The sequence below is a fragment of the Haliotis rubra genome, unplaced genomic scaffold (genome assembly GCF_003918875.1).
Source record: "Haliotis rubra isolate DU_JTF1 unplaced genomic scaffold, ASM391887v1 Scf737, whole genome shotgun sequence".
In the NCBI taxonomy this organism is placed as follows: Eukaryota; Metazoa; Mollusca; class Gastropoda; order Lepetellida; family Haliotidae; genus Haliotis; species Haliotis rubra.
The window spans coordinates 213,900-237,154 of record NW_025767454.1 but is presented as its reverse complement, the minus strand read 5'-3'; the positions used below and the strand labels follow the sequence as shown (position 1 = coordinate 237,154).

The window sequence follows — 23,255 nt, the reverse complement described above, 5'->3', positions numbered from 1 at the left end:
TATGCATACATAGGATTGGCTAACATGAGCAATAACCTGCCTCTGGAGAGGTACACAGGAAACTGTAAATATTCCCTCTCAAAGGGAGACATGATTGTACACCAGCAGGACTGTTGTGCCTTACTGTGCACATACATTAGGAATCCCGTCTGGCAACTTCTGACGCCTATATAAGGTAACCTGTTTGTATCGCAACAGCAGGTCATCATAGGGCGACCTACAGTGGCGTGTCACCAATTACAACCTCTTCTGCAGGGCACAATATTTACTTAGGTTGAGTTATGAGACCATAGCAAATATATTGGAGAAAGTGGAGAAAAACTCATTGACAAAACATGGTTGATATGAAGGCTTATGAAGCTGTTGTGGAAGGCTATTAAATGTATGTTGGATGTAATTGGGAAGACATGAGTTTGTTGACTCTTACATGTCACAGAGCTTTATAATATGGAATGGAAGTCCAGCCATTTTCATAAAGAATTTGCTGCCAGGGTTGACCTTGGTCTGTTAATTTGAGAGTATGGCCAGTTGGGTAGCCTAGTGGTTAAAGATTCTACTTCTCAAAACAGGTACAATTCATTGGGTATGTTGTTCAACATTGCCATTCCCTGGAGCCCTCCACTCTTTATGACAGTTTAATTGTTTAAGAAAAGAAATCAGAGATTAGTATTTCTTGTGAGGAGAGAAATATATGCAAGATGTACCGAACCAAAAAAGTTAGGGATCATGATTTTCCTTTCAGATATCTTCCTTAGTGTAGCACCAAACTTGCTGATACAAAAAGACTTAGTTTTGCATGGCATGAAGTTCACAACTTATCAAAACTTCTGTTATATGCCTGTATGCTTGTTACTGACACCACTAAATGCCCCTGCCAGTTATATACTCCAGGATACTGGCTGCTTTTGAATTTTGACTTTTGAAGTAAGGAAATATGCTTTGCCTGATACATGCACTGACACTTTCAGTCTTGAATGAGTGTGAGATAGTGAGTGAATGAGAGTGTGAGATAGTGAGTGAATGAATTTTCCTTAGGCTTGTAGTTGCATTTTTTTATTTGGACACATCACATCTTTAGACTGTTATACATTTAGCAGCAGTTGTAGTTTTGAACATTTTTGTCTTGGGTTTTATTAATTTTTGTATTCTTATGTGATGCCATGAAAACATGACAGACATTTCTATGTTTTTGCCCCAGATACATGATAACCCCATATCCTTAACAAACATATCTTGTATTTCAGGAAACAGAGAGCCACACCAGGTGACGAGAAGGAACCCAACAGTCCAAGGGAGGCAACTCCAAATGGAAAGTCTGACGGAGAACAAGCCTCCAACAAGAAAGGCAACGTAGCTGCTCAATGGGAACAGATGTGTAACAACTGAACAATATACCTGAACAATAGCTGAACAATAGCTGAACAAAACATGAACTATCTAGGAGTAATCAATCATAATTATGGAGAGTATTAGTATTGGGGAAAGGACCATGATGGTGGAAATCAAAGATTGAGAAATATTATTCCAATTTCTAAGATAATCTGTTAAAACAGATTAAAATATCCCGACAGATTTGTTGAGAAATCATAATGAAGTTAAGGGTGTCAACTTGAAATATATGTCTAAAAAATTAATATGATCCTGATAAAAATTTCGAAAACTTTTCACTGTTGAGTTAAACGAGGCACATCAACAGCTCTCTAAAATGCCTCTCAAAGAAGCCCTCTCATCTTTGTACCATATTCCCTTCCAAACAGTGCTCCATGGTGCTATAGCCTGAAGCTAGACAGTAGCAGCTTGTACATACGGTGATGTTGCAGACACTGACGATGGTGTCAGTGTGGTGCCTGGTGCAGCTATGGGTGTAGATTAAGATGCATGTATTCAGAGTATGTATGAAACTGTAGGGGACCTTCTTGGAAGACTGGGATCTGAAATGTACAAACTTTGCCAAAAGCATATATATTTCATTATACAGACAGTGTATGTCCGTCAATCAAAATACTTGTCATGCTGCATCGCGGTGAGCATCACAGCTGTCTAACATGAACAAATGTACATATCACTGTAGATAGCGTGACAGGCTTGCTTTGTATGTAAAGGCCAATAATATATTCTGTGAGTGTAATAGGTGGTACATTCACCTATATGTAATGTACATGTTTGTCCATCTCTGAAGCATCGCTGACAGACTTGGAAATGTTGTATCCCAATGCACCTGTAGACCAGTACGTGGAAAATGACTAGCTTTGCACATACTTCCCTGACAATCTCATATATGTGAACATTGTAAAACACCTGAATGTAGTGTACTAAAAAACTAGAAATATCCAAATTACAATTTGGAACTTTAGCCACTGGGGCCCATTTCACAAAGCGATCATAGCGCTACGACTGTCGTAAGTCTGTTAAAGTCTGGGAGTTACGATCACCTTAGCACTACGATCGCTCTGTGAAACAGGGCCTGGTCTGAAGCCTGAGTCTAGTAACATCCATTTTGGTCAAGTTAACTCTGAAGGCTTCAACCTGTAAGGGAAAAAGAGAAAGTCAGGCTATAATGTGCAATGCTCATATTGTGTGTATGTACGCAGAGTCAGCAGTATTTGATTGGGATACAGTGTTTATTGTTTGTATACAAGGAACAAATATATACATACAAGTTTATGTATGATGTTGAATCTGAACAAGTTACTACAGCCGTTGAATGTGATAAATTGTACATGATGACCCTGTGCCTGTTTACCCACACCATTGCCCTACATTCTGTACAACATACTGGCGGCCACTCAACTATTTATACCAATGTTAATCACATCCAAAGCACATTATATTTTTCCTTGTTATACTAGAAGAATAAGTAAAAATCACCTGTGTTATTACATACATTTTGTCATCAACTGAGGTTCAGTCAGGAATCATCAGCAGTTTATGCTATGTCTTCCACAACACCTGGTGTCAGATCAAGGAAGGTGTCTACATTTTGAAATGGGAGACAGTTTCATCTAGCTCATTTCGATTTTGAATCTGAAAATGTTTTTCAATGCACCTACCATACTATTGAAATATACCTTTTGCCAAGCCGGTGCAGGCTGTACTGTACCGAAATGTTATATATTTATTCACCTCCACCTTGGCAACTGCACATATTTTGTGGTATATGAGACATATAACTGAAACTCCCCACAATCCTGACAAGTGCCAAGAGGTGCCTATGTCACGTGGTGTCTCAAAGCAACATGATGCTGATAGGGGAATAAATGTTTGTACGACCATACTAACATGTCCACTGTTTGAACATGACACTGTTTAAAATAATTCTTTGAATTTAATTTCATGGTTATTTGTATTTATGGAAATCAACATGAACATTTCAAGAATTGATTTTGTTAGAGATGTCGGTTTTATTCATGTTACATATTCAATTAAAAAGTGAGAGAGATACTACTGATACTAATCCAGAAAGTATCCCAGTAAATATTTACATATTGTTTTGTCAGATATAGACATATTTGTTACAGATAAAGTTATCAAATTTTCATCCATGTTGTATTTGATTAATACCAAATCCAATTCCATCCTGCCTGTATGTTGTGGTTTAAGTGTTGTCGTAACATGATTAGATTAATCATCAGCTTGCCAGATTGAGCATTTACTTGTACATTTCAAATTGATTGTGTGCATTGCATATGTTTGTTATCCTGTTATACAGAGACAGTGGCGTCAATTACATTCCATTACATGTACATAGCAGTGTGCATGTCCGACTATGCAGATGCAGCCTTGTAACCTGGCAGTCATTGTAATACCTTTACACATGCCTGGACAATTTGTGCATAAGTTTAATATGTTTTTTAAAATTTGAAATATTATACCAAGACCAATATTCCCTAGTGCGCTTGTGTTTATTAAGGTAATTAAATATCTGGAACCTTTTTATAGCTTTTGTAGAGGTCTGAATAATGTAGAAATGTATACAGAAAAATGCAGCCATTTTCCTGAGTATCTCCACATGTGTAACAACATATATACACCTATGCAACATGTGTAATCATTTGTAAGAGAAAGGTTACATTTGTAAGAGAAAGGTTACAATCAGATTTGACATATATTCACAATGTGAATGATATCTAAAATTAGATATGGACAGATTCATTTTTCAGTACTACTGGTAATAGGGACATCCTATGTACAAATCAAGAGAACATATTTGTGTTTGAAATGTCAACAAAAATTCTTAAAAGCTGTCTTTAATCAAGAACTATCATGAGAATAAAACTCCAGTAGAACAGGTGCCAAACAAGTTTAAACTGATGTACATAAATATATTGTTTCCATCTCACGTTGTTTCCTGACTGTGACCCGTGGAGTTATTGAAGGAAAGTACTTCGATATGACAATATCCCTAGCGTGCCTTACCAAGCTTAGACTGTACATACTTCTATATGACCGTGCAATGAGTTGCCAATACCCAGATATTACATGTATACACCATACTGTGAAAACATATCATTCAGATCTGGATGTGTTACATTACACATATAATCATCTTGATGTCTCAAGCAATAAATATGCATTATATTAACATATTCCTTGCTCGTTTTGTCTTGCATTCTACAGGATTTGGATGATTTGAAACCTCTGCTTGTCTTGCATTCTACAGGATTTATGTGATTTGAAACCTCTGATTACCCATCTATAACTTTGTTGCCTTCATAACTACCTCGATGATGCTGTGTTCTGCTCCCTGCTATCACTTCTCACTTTATTAATGGAAATAGGAACCTAGTGTTACAATGTTGGTATCTTGGTTGGTTGGTTGGACTCTCCTCATGGGTATCATGTGAAACTCATGTCTGGTTTGTTTGTTTGTTTGTTTGCTTGCTGTATAATGCCGCACTCAGCAATATTCCAGCTATATGGCGGCGGTCAGTAAATAATCGAGTCTGGACAAGACAATCCAGTGATCAACATCATGAGCATCGATCCACGCAATTGGGATATGATGGCATGTGTCAGCCAAGTCTTGAGCTCATGTCCTGTCCTTGCCAAGGACAATATTCACTAAGCTTGACCTTGATCCAGAAGTCCAGGTTGACCCCGAACACCACATACAGACAGTGCACAGGAAGAATTCATAGTTTATTTACAAAAGACATGTATAAAGTACATGTGTTCAACACAAGTCAAAGCAATTACAGTTGATCTGATCACATTCAAGAAATTAACTAGTCATGATTCTACAAAACTGTCCAGCACAAGATCAGGAAGTACCCAGTCAGAGTCTGGCTACTCTAGGCGACATCTGATCAGGAGGCATGTGAAAGGAATAAAGCATTTACAGAACATACACCCATCACACAATGTGAGCAGCTTCTGAAGATCATACTCGAGGACAAAAAGCAAACATCAAATCCTCATTAATTTCTGGGGGAAAACTACGTCCATATACCCCAAATATCCTTTGAAGATATCTACTCATCATGATGACTGGTATTTGACTGGAAGAGCAGCCAAGAAGTCATCACTAGATTTATTGCATCAAGTTGAGTGAAAAATGGAGATTAAAAGATGGATTTCTGCCTTTAAACATAATAAAGTATCACAAACATTAATTGATATAATTTTGATAATGGCTGCGATATCACTAATACCAGGTAAACATTTAAACTCATGTTACATTCAAACAGAAAGTAACACCTCATATTTCCTTTCTTCTTCAAAGTCAGGTTTTTATTGAAATCACAATAAGAAGTCTTAAAATGAAATTTTCTATTTTCTATTTTCCTTAGTGTGTGACTATTGTTTAAAGTAAATGTTTCAATAAAGTAGAGTATGCCTTCCATACACTACAATTGAAAGTTTGAGATTAAAAAAATATGATAGCAAGACGAAAAAAGGACAGACATGTTATTTTTGCTGTTGAGTATATTAGTACCTCCTGACATCATAAACCAAAGCAAAAAATAAACTGAGGCAAGAATCTCAACCTGGTGGCTCATCATCACCCAACACATTCCTTAAATACACCCCCAAATATATCAACATCGGAAGGACAGTATGCCAGCCTTCACAAACACCCTATTATGATTAAACACATTTCATATGAAATCCTGTATAGAAGACAAAAGAAGAAATCAATTGCCTTTGCCCAGAATGTTATACCAGGGTTCAAAATACATTTGGTAAACCCAGTTTACATGAGAACCAAAAATTATCTGAAATCTGAAAATATGAGTTCATTTGAAATATATAAAAGCATGACTTACAAAAGTGCTTATCTGCATGCTTGCATATGTTAAAATTATGTACATGCAAGAAAAATGTCGACTAGGTATCTCATTGTAGAAGGAAAAATGCATTAAAAAATTTCTAAAAATGATTTTGAAAATCTCAAGCTCATTTACTGAATAATATCCCTGTATCATTGTGTTGTTCATTACAATCTGAAAGAAAATTTAGTTTGATCAAGCCATATATCATCCCCTTGTATCTCTACTAAGACACAGTGAGTGAGTTGAGTTTTCATTAATATTCCACCTATCTTTGTAAATAATAGGACCTTGACCAGACAATCCAGGGAACATCGATCTACGCAATTGGGATGAGCGATGACATGTGTCAACCCAGTCAGCGAGCCTGACCACCCGATCCCGTTAGTCGCCTCTTACAACAAGCCTGGGTTACTGAATGTACATTCTAACCCGGACCTTCACGGGTACTAAGACACAGCGATGATACAGGTTTATTGTGTAGGATCAAAGATATGGGGTCCTCATATTGTCATGACTAGAATAGGATTCTACCATGATCATGGCGACTCACAGTAAATGTTTTTGGGAGTCATTTTCTAAATTTGTGAGTCATGAAAATTATTTTGTCAGTGAAATAATTCAAAATTAAGAAAGGGCTGTGAATGCACATCTTACGATATTGTCCTCTGTTGTATCTGACAGACTGCATGCTTATCGTATTTACTGGAGTTCACTTATTTGACAACATATTGCGTCAGCTATGACTTGTATCAAATATTTTGGGAGTATTTTCTAAAAGTACTGATGCATTGTATAGACCGTGTTGGAATACCTGGCTCTGAGAGTGTGGGTTCAAATCCCGTATGGGACTCAACCCAAAAGTACCAGAAAGATTTAGTGTCTAATCATTTCCTGCAAGCTGTTGACCAGGTTCCATCTGTGAAAAGCAGGCACATTGGCTTTACCTTACTGAATCCCAATTTCTAGAGTCATACAAAGAGTATTTGCTAGTAATGGTTATTATTAATCACCAGCATATCACAGTACAGTATGTCTTCTAGAAGTGTCATCTTGGGCATCCATAAATGAAGGACCTGCCATCTTATTGATGCCCGGCTACTGAGGTTTGGACACCGCATATATGAGGATGGCTTGTAATGGAAGTCTGGACTCTAATAAAGGGAAATGGCAAAACTAGCTTGTTTTCCTCTAGTGATAGCTACAAGAAATTCAGGTGAGCATATGAGCCTCTTGTTGATATGATTTCATTAATTATATACAGATATGTACACACTCGTGAGATGTAGACTACTATATGAATGAACACATCATACAGAGTCAATGGCTCTGGTCATAGCACTATTCGAAATCAGTTGAACTCAGTTGAACATGATATACTGAAACTACTGGCATTTTCACTGTAACTACACACGCTATTCTTGAGCATTAAACTTGTAAAAACAACCCATAAATAATGAGACAATGATGAACAGTAAAAGATTATCACCAGGTCGTCTTATTGTCGCCTGTTGACAATAATTGGTGCTGCTTCATCTTAACAGGGATTCTTGACTCAGGGGAGGTAGGGGAGGCACCTTTTCTGGCCCACTTAAACTGACAAATTTTAAAATTACAAAAACATTTACATTCAGGTGTGAAATTTGTCAGAAAAGTTCAAACGGTTGATAACTAGCCCCCTTTTCTCCCATTTGCAAGTTTTGTATGTGTGACATGATCCAGTACATCTGTATGAACAAACCCTTGTACCTACACTGCAATGTTCACCAGCTTACTCGGCATAAGGTGTAATAGTCCAACAGTTACTGATCACCCCCACAGCCAAGTCATCACACAAAGACAAGGTTTCAAGACAAAATGTATGAATGTTGTTTTACGTCACAGATATCTGGAAGTAATTAGGTCTGGGTCAGGTACACCAGTGATGATAGAACACACTCACCTCTGTCAATTCATCCTGTAAGACAACTGGTATCTGATGGACAGTAGTAATCTCTATTACCCTAATTCACTCCAAACATTTCAACATCTATACTCTTTGGTATACAATTGTAAGTATAGTCAATATTTTAATCCATTCTTATTGCAAATGGGATGCAATAATCTAAAACAATGCTTGTCAAGAATAGAACACAATTTTAGGGTCCAACATAACTAAAACTAAACACAAACATATTCAACACTACATGCATTCCCTTACTTTCTGTAGGTAGTATAGTCAGGACTATACTGGAAATTATACCAGTACTCAATAATGCAGCATAAAATATGAGGGGAATACATGAGCAAAACACATAAGTCTGAGCACTAATCACTATATACAATAGTTTTACTGACATTCATACTCAAATACTAGTGTCAAATACACAAATAAAAATCTAATACTCATTGTATGTCAATTTGTGCTCACCATTCATACAAGTGATTTAGACTGGTGGCCTTGTGAAAAAGGGGCAGCAACCAATACAGAGTTGCTTCCCTTACACATGCCAGGATCATGCTGGTCATCAGGTTGAATCCCAATTCTGACTGTTGGTATGTTAGAGCCCAGCTCATTGGTTCCAGCTGACATGCTGTGATGGAACTTACAGAAGCCTTCAACCAAACTGACCAAACAAAGTCACTATGTAAATACTGACTTAATGACTAGATAGTTGACATTCAACTCGTTTGAAACAGATATCTCTCCTAAAAACCTTTTCAAGCACATGTTACTGTCTCAAGCACAGTCACTCCCTCAGAATGGAGACATTGAACATGAACACTCTCACCTCTAACAGAGACATTCAACATGAACACTCTCACCTCCAACTGAGACATTCAACATGAACACTCTCACCTCCAACAGAGACATTCAACATAAACACTGACCTCCAACAGAGACATTCAACATGAACACTCTCACCTCCAACTGAGACATTCAACATGAACACTCTCACCTCCAACTGAGACATTCAACATGAACACTCTCACCTCCAACTGAGACATTCAACATGAACACTCTCACCTCCAACAGAGACATTCAACATGAACACTCTCACCTCCATCAGAGACATTCAACATGAATACTCTCACCTCCAACAGAGACATTCAACATGGACTCTCACCTCCAACAGAGACATTCAACATGAACACTCTCACCTCCAACAGAGACATTCATCATGAACACTTTCACCTCCAACAGAGACATTCAGCATGAACACTCTCACCTCCAACAGAGACATTCAGCATGAACACTCTCACCTCCAACAGACACATTCAACATGAACACTTTCACCTCCAACAGAGACATTCAACATGAACACACTCACCTCAAACAGAGACATTCAACATGAACACTCTCACCTCCATCAGAGACATTCAACATGAATACTCTCACCTCCAACAGAGACATTCAACATGGACTCTCACCTCCAACAGAGACATTCAACATGAACACTCTCACCTCCAACAGACATTCAACATGAACACTCTCACCTCCAACAGACATTCAACATGAACACTCTCACCTCTAACAGAGACATTCAACATGAACACTCTCACCTCCAACAGAGACATTCAACATGAACACTCTCATGTCCAACAGAGACATTCAACATGAACACTCTCACCTCCAACAGAGACATTCAATATTCTCACCTGAGAGAGAAACATTCACCATTCTCACCTCCAACAGAGACATTCAGTACGTCCACTGACCGGCCTCCCCTCTATGAACTGTATATTGTGCACCTACTTATTTTTCAAATATTATCATTCAAACACATTAGCAAAATAAGTAGATGGATACAAGCAAAACTGTCACGACAATCCTGCAAACCTACCGTTACGAAGGAAAACACTATAACAATACAAGCATCAAGAATCTGATCAGAATGCCATGATTCAGTCAGCTCCTTCGTTTTCTTAAACAATGGAATTATGACAGCCCTGATATCATGAACACTTTAAGCTGACTAAATCAGTTTAAAGAGTTTTCAGACTAACATAACTATATTCCACACAAAAATCTTTAGACGTACAATACTTTGAAAATTTAGTTTAAGACAATGTCTTAGTATATGTACAACACTGTAGCGAAGAGATTTAATATTGAAAGACTATGGTATAAAATTTTTACAATGCCTCTATATTACAACTCAGTTGCTGTCACTTTCACCTTGCACAAACCAATATCAAACATTATTGTATAGATTCCATTACTTATATGTACAGCATGAAAGTCACAGTGTATGTCCACTTAAGAGATTTAGCACTAGGAACTGTGGAGGGTCCGTGATGGTCCAGTGACAGCATGGATCACTTGGTTCTAGGAGTCTGATGAATCAACACCAGGCTGCCTGCCATAGCTGTCTACATCCTGCAGCATGTGGAAGACTTGTTGACAACACAGATGGATCGATGTCTATTGCAGCATGTATGTCCATGTGTGGAATATACAAGCATTGACAAAGTCTTCGATGTGAGACTGTGTTGTGAACACTGGTAGGTTGGGGTTGGTTGGTGTGTGTTCCTGGTCAAGCTGCGGCTCCAGGTGGACAATACACAGCTCCTGTAGGAGAGAGATGGAGACATGACGTGCACAATACACAGCTCCTGTAGGAGAGAGATGGAGACATGAGGTGCACAATACACAGCTCCTGTAGGAGAGAGATGGAGACATTAGGTAGACAATACACAGCTCCTGTAGGAGAGAGATGGAGACATTAGGTGGACAATACACAGCTCCTGTAGGAGAGAGATGGAGACATTAGGTGGACAATACACAGCTCCTGTAGGAGAGAGATGGAGACATTAGGTGGAGAATACACAGCTCCTGTAGGAGAGAGATGGAGACATTAGGTGGACAATACACAGCTCCTGTAGGAGAGAGATGGAGACATTAGGTAGACAATACACAGCTCCTGTAGGAGAGAGATGGAGACATTAGGTGGACAATACACAGCTCCTGTAGGAGAGAGATGGAGACATTAGGTGGACAATACACAGCTCCTGTAGGAAAGAGATGGAGACATGACGTGCACAATACACAGCTCCTGTAGGAGAGGAAGGGAGACATTAGGAGAGGGATGGAGACATTAGGTGGAGAATACACAGCTCCTGTAGGAGAGGAGGGGAGACATTAGGAGAGGGATGGAGACATCAGGAGGCCTTATAATCACTGGAGGTCACGGCAGAAGACCCTACCTATCAAATGATCTGTAAGCCTTGCAGTGAACAGAGATCATAACAAAAGACACTACTCACCCCTCTGTTAGCCTTGTAGTCAACGGAGGTCATCATGAACATATCCAGGTTGTTGGGATTGAGTATTAGCTGAAAGAAGAAAACATGTACATATGGCCAAAGTAAATCATTCCTTGTTTTTCTTCTTGAAATCACAAAAATAGTGAAAAAAATACATGTATATGCATGTTTTACTTATTGGAGCAGGGTTGGTGGTTACTGTGTAGATGATATGTACAGCAAACAAAAGGACCAACTCAACTCTCTGTGGCTGCTTCCACACACTTGTACACACAATGCATCTGTTGGCTGCTACCACACACCTGTACACACAATGTATCTGTTGGATGCTACCACACACTTGTACACACAATGTATCTGTTGGCCATGTCATGTCTACTCACAACGTGTCTCTGTTGGCCGTCGCCACTGACAAAGCTGCGGTGGGTGTCGGGGTATTTGTTGATGAGAACGTCAAACAGCAGGGTGTACCACTGTAGGGGCATGTTAAGGAAGGGGGTGAGCTGGGGATCAACCTCGTCCAGGGGTGTCCGGGTCACCATCCCTAGGAGCTCCAAGTACTCCTCAAAGCAGAGTCGGGCCAGATTCTGTAGACACATAGCATAATACATACATCAGACCTGCTTATATGACACAACATCAATGCATAACACAATCTGGCTATACCAATAACTGATGACCAACTGACCAACTATTCACAAAACGACTATACCAGACCAGTTACTTTTCCAATGACTCAAACACCAATGACTGACCAGGTCTCTGCTCTCGTCAGTCTCGCTGCGTTTCTTCTTGCGAGTGTCCTCGTCCATAACCTTCATCCGGTTCCAAAGATAATCCCGGCGACACTTCACCTTCGACAGCTCCACCATCTCTGCAATCTTGTCTCTGTCAGATACAGTTAAACTTATTCCAACATCACACATAGCTTATCCATATTCAAGTCTAAAAAATCAGTTTGCAAGAGTTTGCTATCTGACAGTTTGGTGGGCATTAGCATGACAAGAAGTTGTACAATCATGATGCATTATAGAGAAACTGTGAATATTCAGGTTCTACAGACCTATGTTTCCACTTCCTCAGTGATATGACTTCATGCCTTTCATTATAATCCTCCTGAGAGGATACATAAGTCCAAAAACTTTCAATGTTAAATTTAAACTTACCAGATTTTTAAAGGCAGTATTTTTGTTATTTTAAACTGTTGGGTAAACTTGTCCTACAATCGCCAGCAGCTGAAGTGATGGTGTAAATCCAACTAGGGTCCATGCAGGTAGCAAAGGCACTGTAAGTCCCCATGGTCCCTAGTTTGGTGATCTACCTTCAGTTGTTGGCGATCTATAGCCTGTATTTACATTGTATTGTCCAAATAGTGCTATCAGTTTTAACTTTCCACACTAGTTTTAGTTGTGATTGTGATATTCTAGTTGTTTTATTGTCCTTCGTCGACAGATTTTTATAATATACATATATTCCATTTCCATGTCAAATATGTTCTCGTCATGATATGGCTGAAATATTGCCAATGTGATGTTAAATATTAACTCACTCACTTTCATTATAATTACTTGAACCTTCTGGACAATCAATAAAGGACATCCTCACACTTTATTATTATTGCATCTCTAGGGCATTTTCTGCTTATAATGGAAACAAGGTATCACTACAAGATCAAGGAAGCTACGAGGAAAGGAGCATGTAGTTTACTCTGTCATTGCCTACATCCCTTACGAAGTACCCAATAACATTGTGCGGATAACAACTTCTCCACCTGGCCCCATCCAATCAGGTGCTACTAGTTATCAATTACCTTTAGTTGTCATTGTTAACCTGCAGCTTGTCACAACATGCTATACATATAGTCAGGCAGAAAACTTTTGTGACAGTGTTTGGTCATTTTACTCAAAACTACAAGTAAAATCGTTTTCAAATTTGGCATGATGCATAATCATTGTTCTACCATTGTGAATTGTCAATTTCATGAATTATGATTTAATAATAAAAATGTTGTTTAACAAACTATCATTAAAATATTGACACAGTTCACTATTTGTTACGAGGGTGGAGTGCAGAGAGAGGAACAGCAGGTGTGGCAGAAAGGCTCAGCACAGGTAAATGAATCAATAGCACACCTGGCTGTTTCTCTCTCTGCACTCCTCCCTTGTAACAAATAGTGAGGTGAGGTGAAATTGGGTTTAACGTCACGCTGGAGAATATTTCGCTCATATGACGATGTGCATGCGTGTGTATGTGTATGTGCGGCTGATTGTACTAGCCCAGACTGAAGCTGGTTTTATAGTGCTAGCCCACTGAGATACCACGCTGCAGTGAAGCATGAATACCCCACTCAGACACATTATACTGACTCCAAGCCGACAAGTCCTTGTTGTACCCATTAATGCTGAGCGCCAGGCAGGGACCAACAAGTACCATATTTTAAAGTCTTTGGTTTGACTCAGTCGGGGATCGAACACGCGACCTTCAGCTCTTTGGTGTAACAAATAGTGAACTGTGTCAATATGTACTTTTTTAGTAAAATAACCAAGCACCGTTACAAAAGTTTTCTGCCAGACTATACATACCTCTCATCAGTTGCTTGTAGCCACTTCAGCTTGATCTTGGTGTAAGAATCTAAACCAAAATGTCATTCTATGCAACAAACAAGAAGTTGTTATCTATAAAGTCGTATGCTCCATAACCTACTCACCAACTACTGGAATGTTGATCAAACAACCTACCTCCCTGCCTGCACCTCCTTCACCAACAGGTCGTAGATGGGGGTCTGGTGGACGTTGGAATACCCCAGGTAGTTGACCTTCTCCTGACGTACACTCAGATGCTGCTTGACCGATACTGGCCGGCTGGCCTCCTCGTCTGATGCTGTGGTCAGGGTGTCCAACATTCCTACACAGGGGACACGCTCAGTATTCAGTACACGGTCTGGCTTTAATGCGCCAACAAACTGCAGTTTCCGACTTTGGTGAAACCAATGTGTATAACCACAAATAGAAATCTGGGCAGTCGAGGTCACACCATGGTAAGTTTTTTAAAGATTTGATTTCGTTAAATACTGCTAGGCAAAATTTAACATATATTCTTCACAATTTTAGTAACAGTAAATACCATTTTTAATGTTCAAGTGTATATGCCTACCAACAATTCTAAAGAATGAAAATGTATACATACTTTCCTGGATATTGTGATGTGAAACATCTGACTGACCATTCATGACACACGGGATGTTTCACCCATGTGAAAGCAGTTACTGAGTCTAGACCAGCAGACATGTGAGTGAAATCATGTAATGATCCACACGTGCATTCACAATGATCCACACCAACATGAGTAATGATCCACTAGCATTTGAGGACCTAAGCGAATGCTGATCCCCACAAAATACACATTTTTCTACCCAAGACACAGATGCCGTTGTTTGCTGTAGACTGGTCTATCATATCATTGTTCGTAACAGTGCAAGAAATAGCTAGACTGTAATCGCACCTAATGCTGTTTTGGTTGCTGCTGATCTGAACTCTCCGATCTTCTTATCCAGAGACCTCAAGGGGAAGCAATCCTTGCGTCGAGTCAGTACAACAAAGAACTTGAGTTTGAGAACCATCAGCTCCCCCTCGGGTTGTAGGAGGCCCCGGGGGTTGTCATGGATGATGACCAGTCCCACATCGTACTCATCTGACGCCTCCATTCCTGTCACATCCGTCGTGTCACGCTTTAGCTTCTTGTGTCGGACAAGAGCAAACTCATCTGCCTTCACAAAGATGTACTCCTGGATTAGGGGAGGGAGGGAAACGATGAAATGAGTAGTAGTAGTGTCAGTGTTTGAACATGGAAGGAAGGAAGGAGGAGAAAGGGAGGAGGGAAGAAGAAAAGGAGGGATGGAAAGAGAAAGGGAGGAGGGAGGAAGAAAGGAGAAAAGGAGGGAGGAGGAAAGGAAGAAGGAAGGAAATTAGGAAGGAAGAATAGTGAGCAACAGCATAGCTAATGGACTAATGTTTGGAAGGACAGATGAAGGATAGTAACTAAGAGTGACTGAGAATGAATGACAAACTGTGGGGTGAAAGAATGAAGAAACAATGGACTAATAAGTGGAAGGATGAACGCAGACATGGACTGAGGAGTGAAAGGATGGTTGGATGCACTGATGGATGGTCAGAAGATTATAAAATGATGGATGGACTGCCAAGTGGACAACAGAACTGGCCGTAGGAGCTGATGATGGTAATATGTAAGAATGATAAACGGACGGATGATAAATGGCGGCAAATTCAGAAGCATGAACGGGTGACTAATACCATAAACAGTAGCAAGGAGAGAAATAAGGTCATCATTTATAATTTGTCCTGAGATAATAATTCCCAATGGATCCAAACTGCTTATTTTATTATCTGCTTATTATTATTATTATCTCCTTATTTTTTATACTAAAACAGATTGATTGAGGGGGAATATCCAGAGGAAGAGTCAATATGACAATGGCAGCTTCAATAACTTTAAATCTTGTCACTGTTTCACTATCGCAAAATAGTGCTACCTTCCCCTGAATTGAAATCCTAAAAGAAAAGGATTGAAGAGGAGATGAGAATACTGAAAGATTTGGTTTTTTTTTGTTTTTGCCATGAACTTACTTAACTTTTAATCATCCAGAAGGATGGGCAGACAGAAGGAAAGAAAGATGAGCTGAAACCATGCAGTGACATAGTGACTGATGTTACTTACTGGGTCAAGGTCAGCATCAACAGCAGGGACCATCTTGAACACCCTCATCTCATGTTGTTTCATCTGTTTCAGCATGTAGTCAAACAGCTGGGGGCTGGGGCAGGGCAGGTCTGGCAGAACAGCAGATTCTGTAACAAATCATCTCAGTATTAATGTCAAACTGTTGGAAATATTCCAGCAATGTCGCTGCAAAGTGTGCACATGCACAGGCAAACTAGTGGCAGTCAGTATTATCAACACTACCAAGGTATGACTTTTTATACCCGTACGAGAAGATGCAGGTGAGCATATTCTCTGGAACCTCCCACCTGATTGGTTGTTGCTACTGTTTGGTATAAGGACAACATGGCAACGTCTTTATTGCTGATAAAAGTGAGTGAGTGAGTGAATGAGTGAGTGGGTGAGTGTGTGAGTTATACACCACACTCAGCAACATTCAAGCTATATGGCGGCGGTCTGTAAATAGTCGAGTCTGCACCATATTGTCAAATTCAATCGAATGTTTATAACCGTTAATGTTTGAATGTTTCCACTGTCAAACCAGAGCTAGGTGAGCTGCATGACCCTCAATTTGACTCATGGAATCACAATGTAGCTGGACTATGATTTGGTGATATTCCAGGAATTTCGTGGCATGGGTGTAGGAATTTGTAAAAATGTGACTGTAACTCTCTTACAATGGTGAATGTTGGTGTTTCTTCTTAATGTCTGTTTAAATTTAATGATGGGTAAAACAGTATACTACTCATGATGAGGTATGAGGGTCTATCTGTCCCGATGGAATGTAATTTTATGAGACGTGCTAATGCTTGTGACTTATAAAATGAAATTCACTAGGGACAGACAATCCGCCATTCCTTGTCACTCATTAATTGATGTCTACACATCACACACAATTTTAAGATCCTAATCTTCCAGAGAGAGTTGGGCATGTAAGACCTCTTTCACTAAATAATGTCAACTAGTTGATTTCTCCCAGGACTATTCACAAGGGTGACAGCCAGCAAGGCAGACCTACCTTGACGGAGGAAGTTACGAGAGAAGCTGGGAGGGTAGGGGTAGATGCGGATGAAGTCTGCGAGGAAGCTGGTGAGGTGGAAGCCCTGGTTGAAGACGCAGGCCTCGCCGCTAAGGTAGGTCTGGATGCAGCGCAGGTGGAAGTCGTATGCGAAGGAGTGGACGTGGATCAGGTCCTTGCACTTCTCGCACTCGTCAACAAACAGCAGTCGCATCTGCCAACACGACAAACACATACAACAATATTCTGCTGAGACTCACAATATCTCTCAAAATCAATTTTACACTTGAAGTCCAGTGAATTATCATTATTCTCTTGAATACCTAGTACTAACTTTTATGCCTAATTGTAGGCTTATGAAAGAGGGTGTCGCTTCATAACTAGCCTGTACTGCCTGGACTTGGCAAGTGTGTTAGTGTCTTGCATATAGCTGATGCTCAGAACACCCACCTGCTGGTTGACTGGAGTCCCGAGACTCTGTGCATCAAAGACGAACATCTTCGCACAGAAGTAGGCATCTCGGAACCCAATCTCCATCATCATGATACCGGACTGGAATGTCTTCTGGAGACTGAACACCATCGTCGACTTCCGGTCATCATCAAGCAGTGTAGCATGGCCGTCAGGGGGCACCACCTTGCTGTACCTGGCACAAGACACAACTCACTTGTACAACATCAGACGCAATGCTGGCTACGTTCTAGTGTAGCATGGCCGTCAGGGGGCACCATCTTGCTGTACCTGACACAAGACACAACTCACTTGTACAACATCAGACGCAATGCTGGCTACGTTCTAGTGTAGCATGGCCGTCAGGGGGCACCACCTTGCTGTACCTGACACAAGACACAACTCACTTGTACAACATCAGACGCAATGCTGGCTAATGCTCTAGTGTAGCATGGCCAGCTCAGGGGCACCACCTTGCTGTACCTGACGCAAGACACAACTCACTTGTACAATATCAGACGCAATGCTGGCTACGTTCTAGTGTAGCATGGCCGTCAGGGGCACCACCTTGCTGTACCTGACACAAGACAACTCACTTGTACAACATCAGACACAATTCTGGTTACGTTCTAGACTAGTATGGCAGGCATGGGTCACAAACACAAGACACACATCTGCATGGGTACACGACAATGGAAGCTAACCAAACTCATCCAGCCAACTTTGTAGAACAACTCCTACCTCTTCTTTGACGGAGCATGGCTGTCTGGGGGCACCATCAGTGATGGCAACGTTCTAGAGTAGCAAGACTGGCATGGGGCACAAACACAAGATACACATATGGGGTACCCTAGAATCACCACGACAATGGAAGCTAAACAAACTCATCCATCCTACTTTGTAGAACAACTCCTACCTCTTCTTTGACGGAGCATGCTGCACTTTGATGACAACAAAGCCGAGATCCTTCAGGTAGCTCTTGTATTGGTTGATGAAGCTGCGACGAAGCTCAGCATGCCACGCCTCATCGAGGGAGGGGTCAGGGGGCTTGGGGCGGACTTCGGGAGTCCTGGGGGGTCACAGATTTCTTCCTGCCATCCTGACTGTCGGAGCGTTTGGTTCTCAGGCTGCTTATTGAGGCTCCAGAACTGTGGCGAGATCGCTGGAACAGTGGCGATAGTATTTACAACATCAGAACACAATAAAACATCACCTGAAATAATATAACATAGTGTTCTTTGGCTAAACTTTATCAAACAATATCATTTGATATAATAACTTACCCCAAGATGGTTAAAAAAAAATACTGAGGAAATAATATTTTCTTTAAAACTATTCATATTATTTTTATGTCATAATCCATTTCAAGTTGTTCCAAAAATGTCCACAAGATGACCACGAGAACAGCATTCTTTATATGATCTATGTGACATTTTGAAACAGTTGGTTAGCACAGAAACAAATGAATCACTTCCATGAAAGCTATAGAAGGTTTCATCAGGGCATGCATGTCGAAGTGTTAAATCACTAAGTATGATTCCTGTTAAAAATGTTCAAAAGGACAATGAAAACCACATACTGGACCAGTGTCAACAAGTCATGTATTAAAACCAATAGAATTTAACCCTGATCGTATTATTTGTCAATGTGTTTGTTACAAAAAAAATCACCACAAGTTAAAGGGTTGGTGTGTTTTATGCAAGCTCTATTTATCACACTGTTATGAATGACACTTCCTGAGGGACTGCCCTCTGGAGTAACACTGCTTTCAGCACTGAAGTGGAGGGCATTGATGTTTAGCATTAACATGTGTATAATGTTTACATACCTAGAAACAATCAGGGCAGACTATGGCTTTCAACCCACAATCACTGCTTCCTGGCATGCAAAAGGGACATAATTCTGTAGATCAAACTGTAGGGACCTGGAAAACTGGGTTACCACATCTTTCGTAGAGTAAACTGACCTTCTCCAATCAGGGTCATTCTCATCTTTTGTTTGTTTGTTGTTTAACGCCGCACTCAGCAATATTCCAGCTATATGATGGCAGTCTGTAAATAATCAAGTCTGGACCAGACAATCCAGTGATCAACATCATGAGCATCGATCTACATAATTTTGATACAATGACGTGTCAACCACGTCAGCCAGTCTGACTATCTGATCCTGTTAGTTGCTCTCAGGACAAACATGTGTTGCTGAAGACCAATTCTATCCCGGATCTTCACATGTGGTCACTTTGAACATGAAATCCATACTTTTTGCTGTCTTTGATAAAAAAGCACATGGTTCTGGGTATCTTTTCTACCTCTCCAGGGTGAAATACACAATCATAACTGGTTAAGTCAGGAAGTCATGAAAACAGGAAAGGATTTCCATATTTATCGGATCTTGATAGCAAGTTTAACAGATCAGTTTGTCGCATTGATACCTCTATCCAATATAAGGGGCGGTGGGGTAGCCTAATGGTTAAAGCGTCGGCTCGTCACGCTGACGACCCGGGTTCGAATCCCCACATGGGCACAATATGTGAAGCCCATTTATGGTGTCCCCCGCTGTGAAATTGCTGGAATATTGCTAAAAGCGACGTAAAACCCAACTCACTCACTCACTCTATCCAATATATGATAAAGTTATCTATAAACAGTGTAGCTTCTACTCTCATGGTTATTCACAAATAAATATAATCTCCTGCCACACTCGATGAATATAATCACACCAACAAAATGGAGAAGATCTGATAACTTTGACCTACTCCAGAATATCATAAAACATGCACAAACCATGATGATATCATGCACAAAAGAAAATCCTACACCTAATAACATACTACCAGTGTCTTCTATAGAGATTATAAACCAAGTGTGTTTTGAGTTGTAAAAAGTATATATTTGGAATAAAAATTGTATTACCCATTACATGAACCTTTCATGAAAGTAACATGTTTTATATTTATAATATACGATATTTGCCATACCGAGACACACATGGGTAATAATCTCTTTATCATATAATGTCATTCTTAGTTTCAGACATATTTTCACTCAAGAAAAATACTTTAGAAATAGAGGAATACAACGTCTGAGATAACCGCCCGTATGGTATATTGTACCAACCTGACTGGAAGTCATATTGTTTTATAAATACACATGTTGAGAAACATATATACTGAAAATGCTTTTGTTTTTCAGCAAGATGGCATCACGTTTGCGAAAAGATTTAATCAAAGTAGATCCTGTCACATGATCTTATTTGCATATTTATCGGATCCTGATACTGATCCTGAAGTTTATCAGATCAGTGTGTTGCATTGATACCACTATCCATTATATGATAAGTTATCTAAAAAACAGTAGATTCTACTCTCACGGTTATTCACAAATAAGTATAATCTCCTGCCACACTCAATCAATATAAACACATTAACAAAATGGAGAACCAAATCTTGATTTTGACGACAAAACTGATGACACAGTGAGTCTGGAACTGAATACTGTAATAGACGTGCTGCCGTCAAAGGAAATGTGACAGCTGATGAGTGTCTAACATGACGACAACAGAGGAGTTTGATGACAGAACCACTGCAATGAACGAAAGATTGGCAGCAATCTACAACGCTGACTTACTTCCCCAAAGTACTGCAACAAGGGCACGTGTAGCCCACAGCTGGGACTACACTGAAATATACACACACACATCAGTCGTAGACAACAGAACCCGAAAATGAAACATACAACTTTATGGATGACAACTTCGTGTTTATTGCACAGAGCAATGTTTCGATGTAGATTCTTACATTTTTAGCTTCATAATGATGTAAGAATCTATATGGTTGTACATTTCACTTTTGACTCACCAACTTCTAGAATACCGATCAAACAATTAACAGAACCCGAGATGTTGTACACCTCACTGAAGTACCTCTTGATATAAATGACTGACAGTAGACATTGACAAATGTGTATTTTCATCAATCAGAAAGTGATTTTGCTATTTTACTTAAATGTTCACCATCAACATCAAGTTGATCACTGCTGTCTTTATAGTTGTGATTATAACTTGAAATGAGTTAATATAATGGGCAAATATGTCAACAGCACTTTTTCAACTTGAATGCAACTTTGATAACCTAACTTGTGGAAATCTCAAGGAATCAAGCACAAGTATTTGCATTTTGTCACAACAAATAAAATTAAATGTCTTTTCCTTCAATAAAAGGTAAAATGATCAAAAACTGGACTGCCAGAGTGTGGGTACGGCAATATTACCTTGGTTTAGACATATTTATCCACAAGAAGTAAACAGGTTTGGAAGACAAATCAAATCAAATCAAATCAAAATAGACATTTGTATAGCCCTACATATCCAGAGTCCTGCTCATGTGCTCTTAGTCGAATGCTCGTTTGAAGAGGATGGTTTTGAGACAAGATCGGACAAGACAAGTACTTTTGATTGTATTGCTCTCTCAATGGTATTTACAAACTACAAAACTATGTTTCATATATATCTATACATCTATATCACAGTAGATACAACATTGTGTCTGATGATATATTGGACACTCTTGACTTGTAGCTCAGATTCCCTAAAATAACAGAGTCCAGTATCTTGACAGTACAATTTCAATGTAGTTTCTTACATTTTGAGAAAACGCTGGTGTTAAATAGAACATCTAGGGTCAAATTTGTACATGTATACCTTGTGCTCTCCATCAACTGCCCAATCTGTGACCAGGAAAGTATGGAAGAGTATTAGTGAATGATTCTTAAATCTATGTATTTGATATTATAATCTACCTAGGAGAAACTGTGATCTACTATCAGATTATTGAATTCTGTAAAAATATATTCTTGTATATATATTCAACAATACTTCTGTGTTTCACACTGATTTTTATGGAAACTATTCTCGAACCTTCAAATAATGTTTTTTTACCATTGTCATTTTTCATTGATTTCAAAGAAAAAAATATTCTCTTAATTAAAGTCAAATCTTTTGTTCACCATTTAATTGATACTTCAAACACCCTTGTTTTGTTTGTTGTTTAATGTGGCACTCAGCAGAATTCCAGCTTTAGGGCGGAGTCAAATACCCCTGTAATGACCAACATATTGATGAATTTCAAATAGAAGCATGTTTCATATTTTATAATTTTTAACCTATAACTGTTCCTTGAACTGTAGTCACTAGAACAAATCTACTTACAGATTTCGATCCCTCTGGCTTCTCGGCTGGAGGACTCAGTGTAACAGTCGATTCCTGTCTGACAAAGGCGAGAGGCTTCTCCACAACTCGCTGTCGCCATTGTGGGTGGAACAGCAGTGGGGTGGCGCAGTAGTGGAACAGCCGAGAAGACTGTTTCAACAGGAGAAGGTAGTCCTCCTGTACAGAGGAAAAGGACATTTGAGGACAACTGTTCTGCAGAAAATCTATGCTTTGGCAACTGTAAATGTGCTTCAAAGTTTAAGAGCTGTTATCTCAATAAAAATATTTTGAGAGCAGTTGAAATTATCGCTATTGGATGATTTCCATCAGTT

At 39.5% G+C, this 23,255-nt stretch overlaps 2 protein-coding genes across 4 annotated transcripts in view; one reads left to right on the top strand and one right to left on the bottom strand.

The window, feature by feature from the left end:
• The window catches only part of LOC124259783 (serine/arginine repetitive matrix protein 2-like), a 187,645-nt gene extending 183,059 nt beyond the window's left edge, over window positions 1–4,586 (top strand). For all 3 annotated transcript variants that reach the window (XM_046693990.1, XM_046693989.1, XM_046693991.1), the window contains one exon: window positions 1,245–4,586. In XM_046693990.1, coding sequence (XP_046549946.1) covers window positions 1,245–1,386 — 142 coding nt within the window. In that variant the 3' untranslated portion in view covers window positions 1,387–4,586. The remainder of the gene's footprint in view (window positions 1–1,244) is intronic.
• Window positions 4,587–7,950: 3,364 nt separating this feature from the next.
• LOC124259785 (KICSTOR complex protein SZT2-like) overlaps window positions 7,951–23,255 on the bottom strand; it is a 140,359-nt gene continuing 125,054 nt past the window's right edge. The window contains 17 exon segments of the mRNA XM_046693992.1: window positions 7,951–9,344; window positions 9,377–9,714; window positions 9,779–10,821; window positions 11,517–11,585; window positions 11,900–12,103; window positions 12,272–12,404; window positions 14,255–14,420; window positions 15,018–15,300; window positions 16,251–16,378; window positions 17,269–17,482; window positions 17,719–17,914; window positions 18,460–18,600; window positions 18,635–18,780; window positions 18,782–18,880; window positions 19,437–19,492; window positions 21,266–21,395; window positions 22,924–23,100. Of these exon segments, the coding sequence (XP_046549948.1) occupies window positions 10,675–10,821; window positions 11,517–11,585; window positions 11,900–12,103; window positions 12,272–12,404; window positions 14,255–14,420; window positions 15,018–15,300; window positions 16,251–16,378; window positions 17,269–17,482; window positions 17,719–17,914; window positions 18,460–18,600; window positions 18,635–18,780; window positions 18,782–18,880; window positions 19,437–19,492; window positions 21,266–21,395; window positions 22,924–23,100 (2,289 nt within the window). The 3' untranslated portion in view covers window positions 7,951–9,344; window positions 9,377–9,714; window positions 9,779–10,674.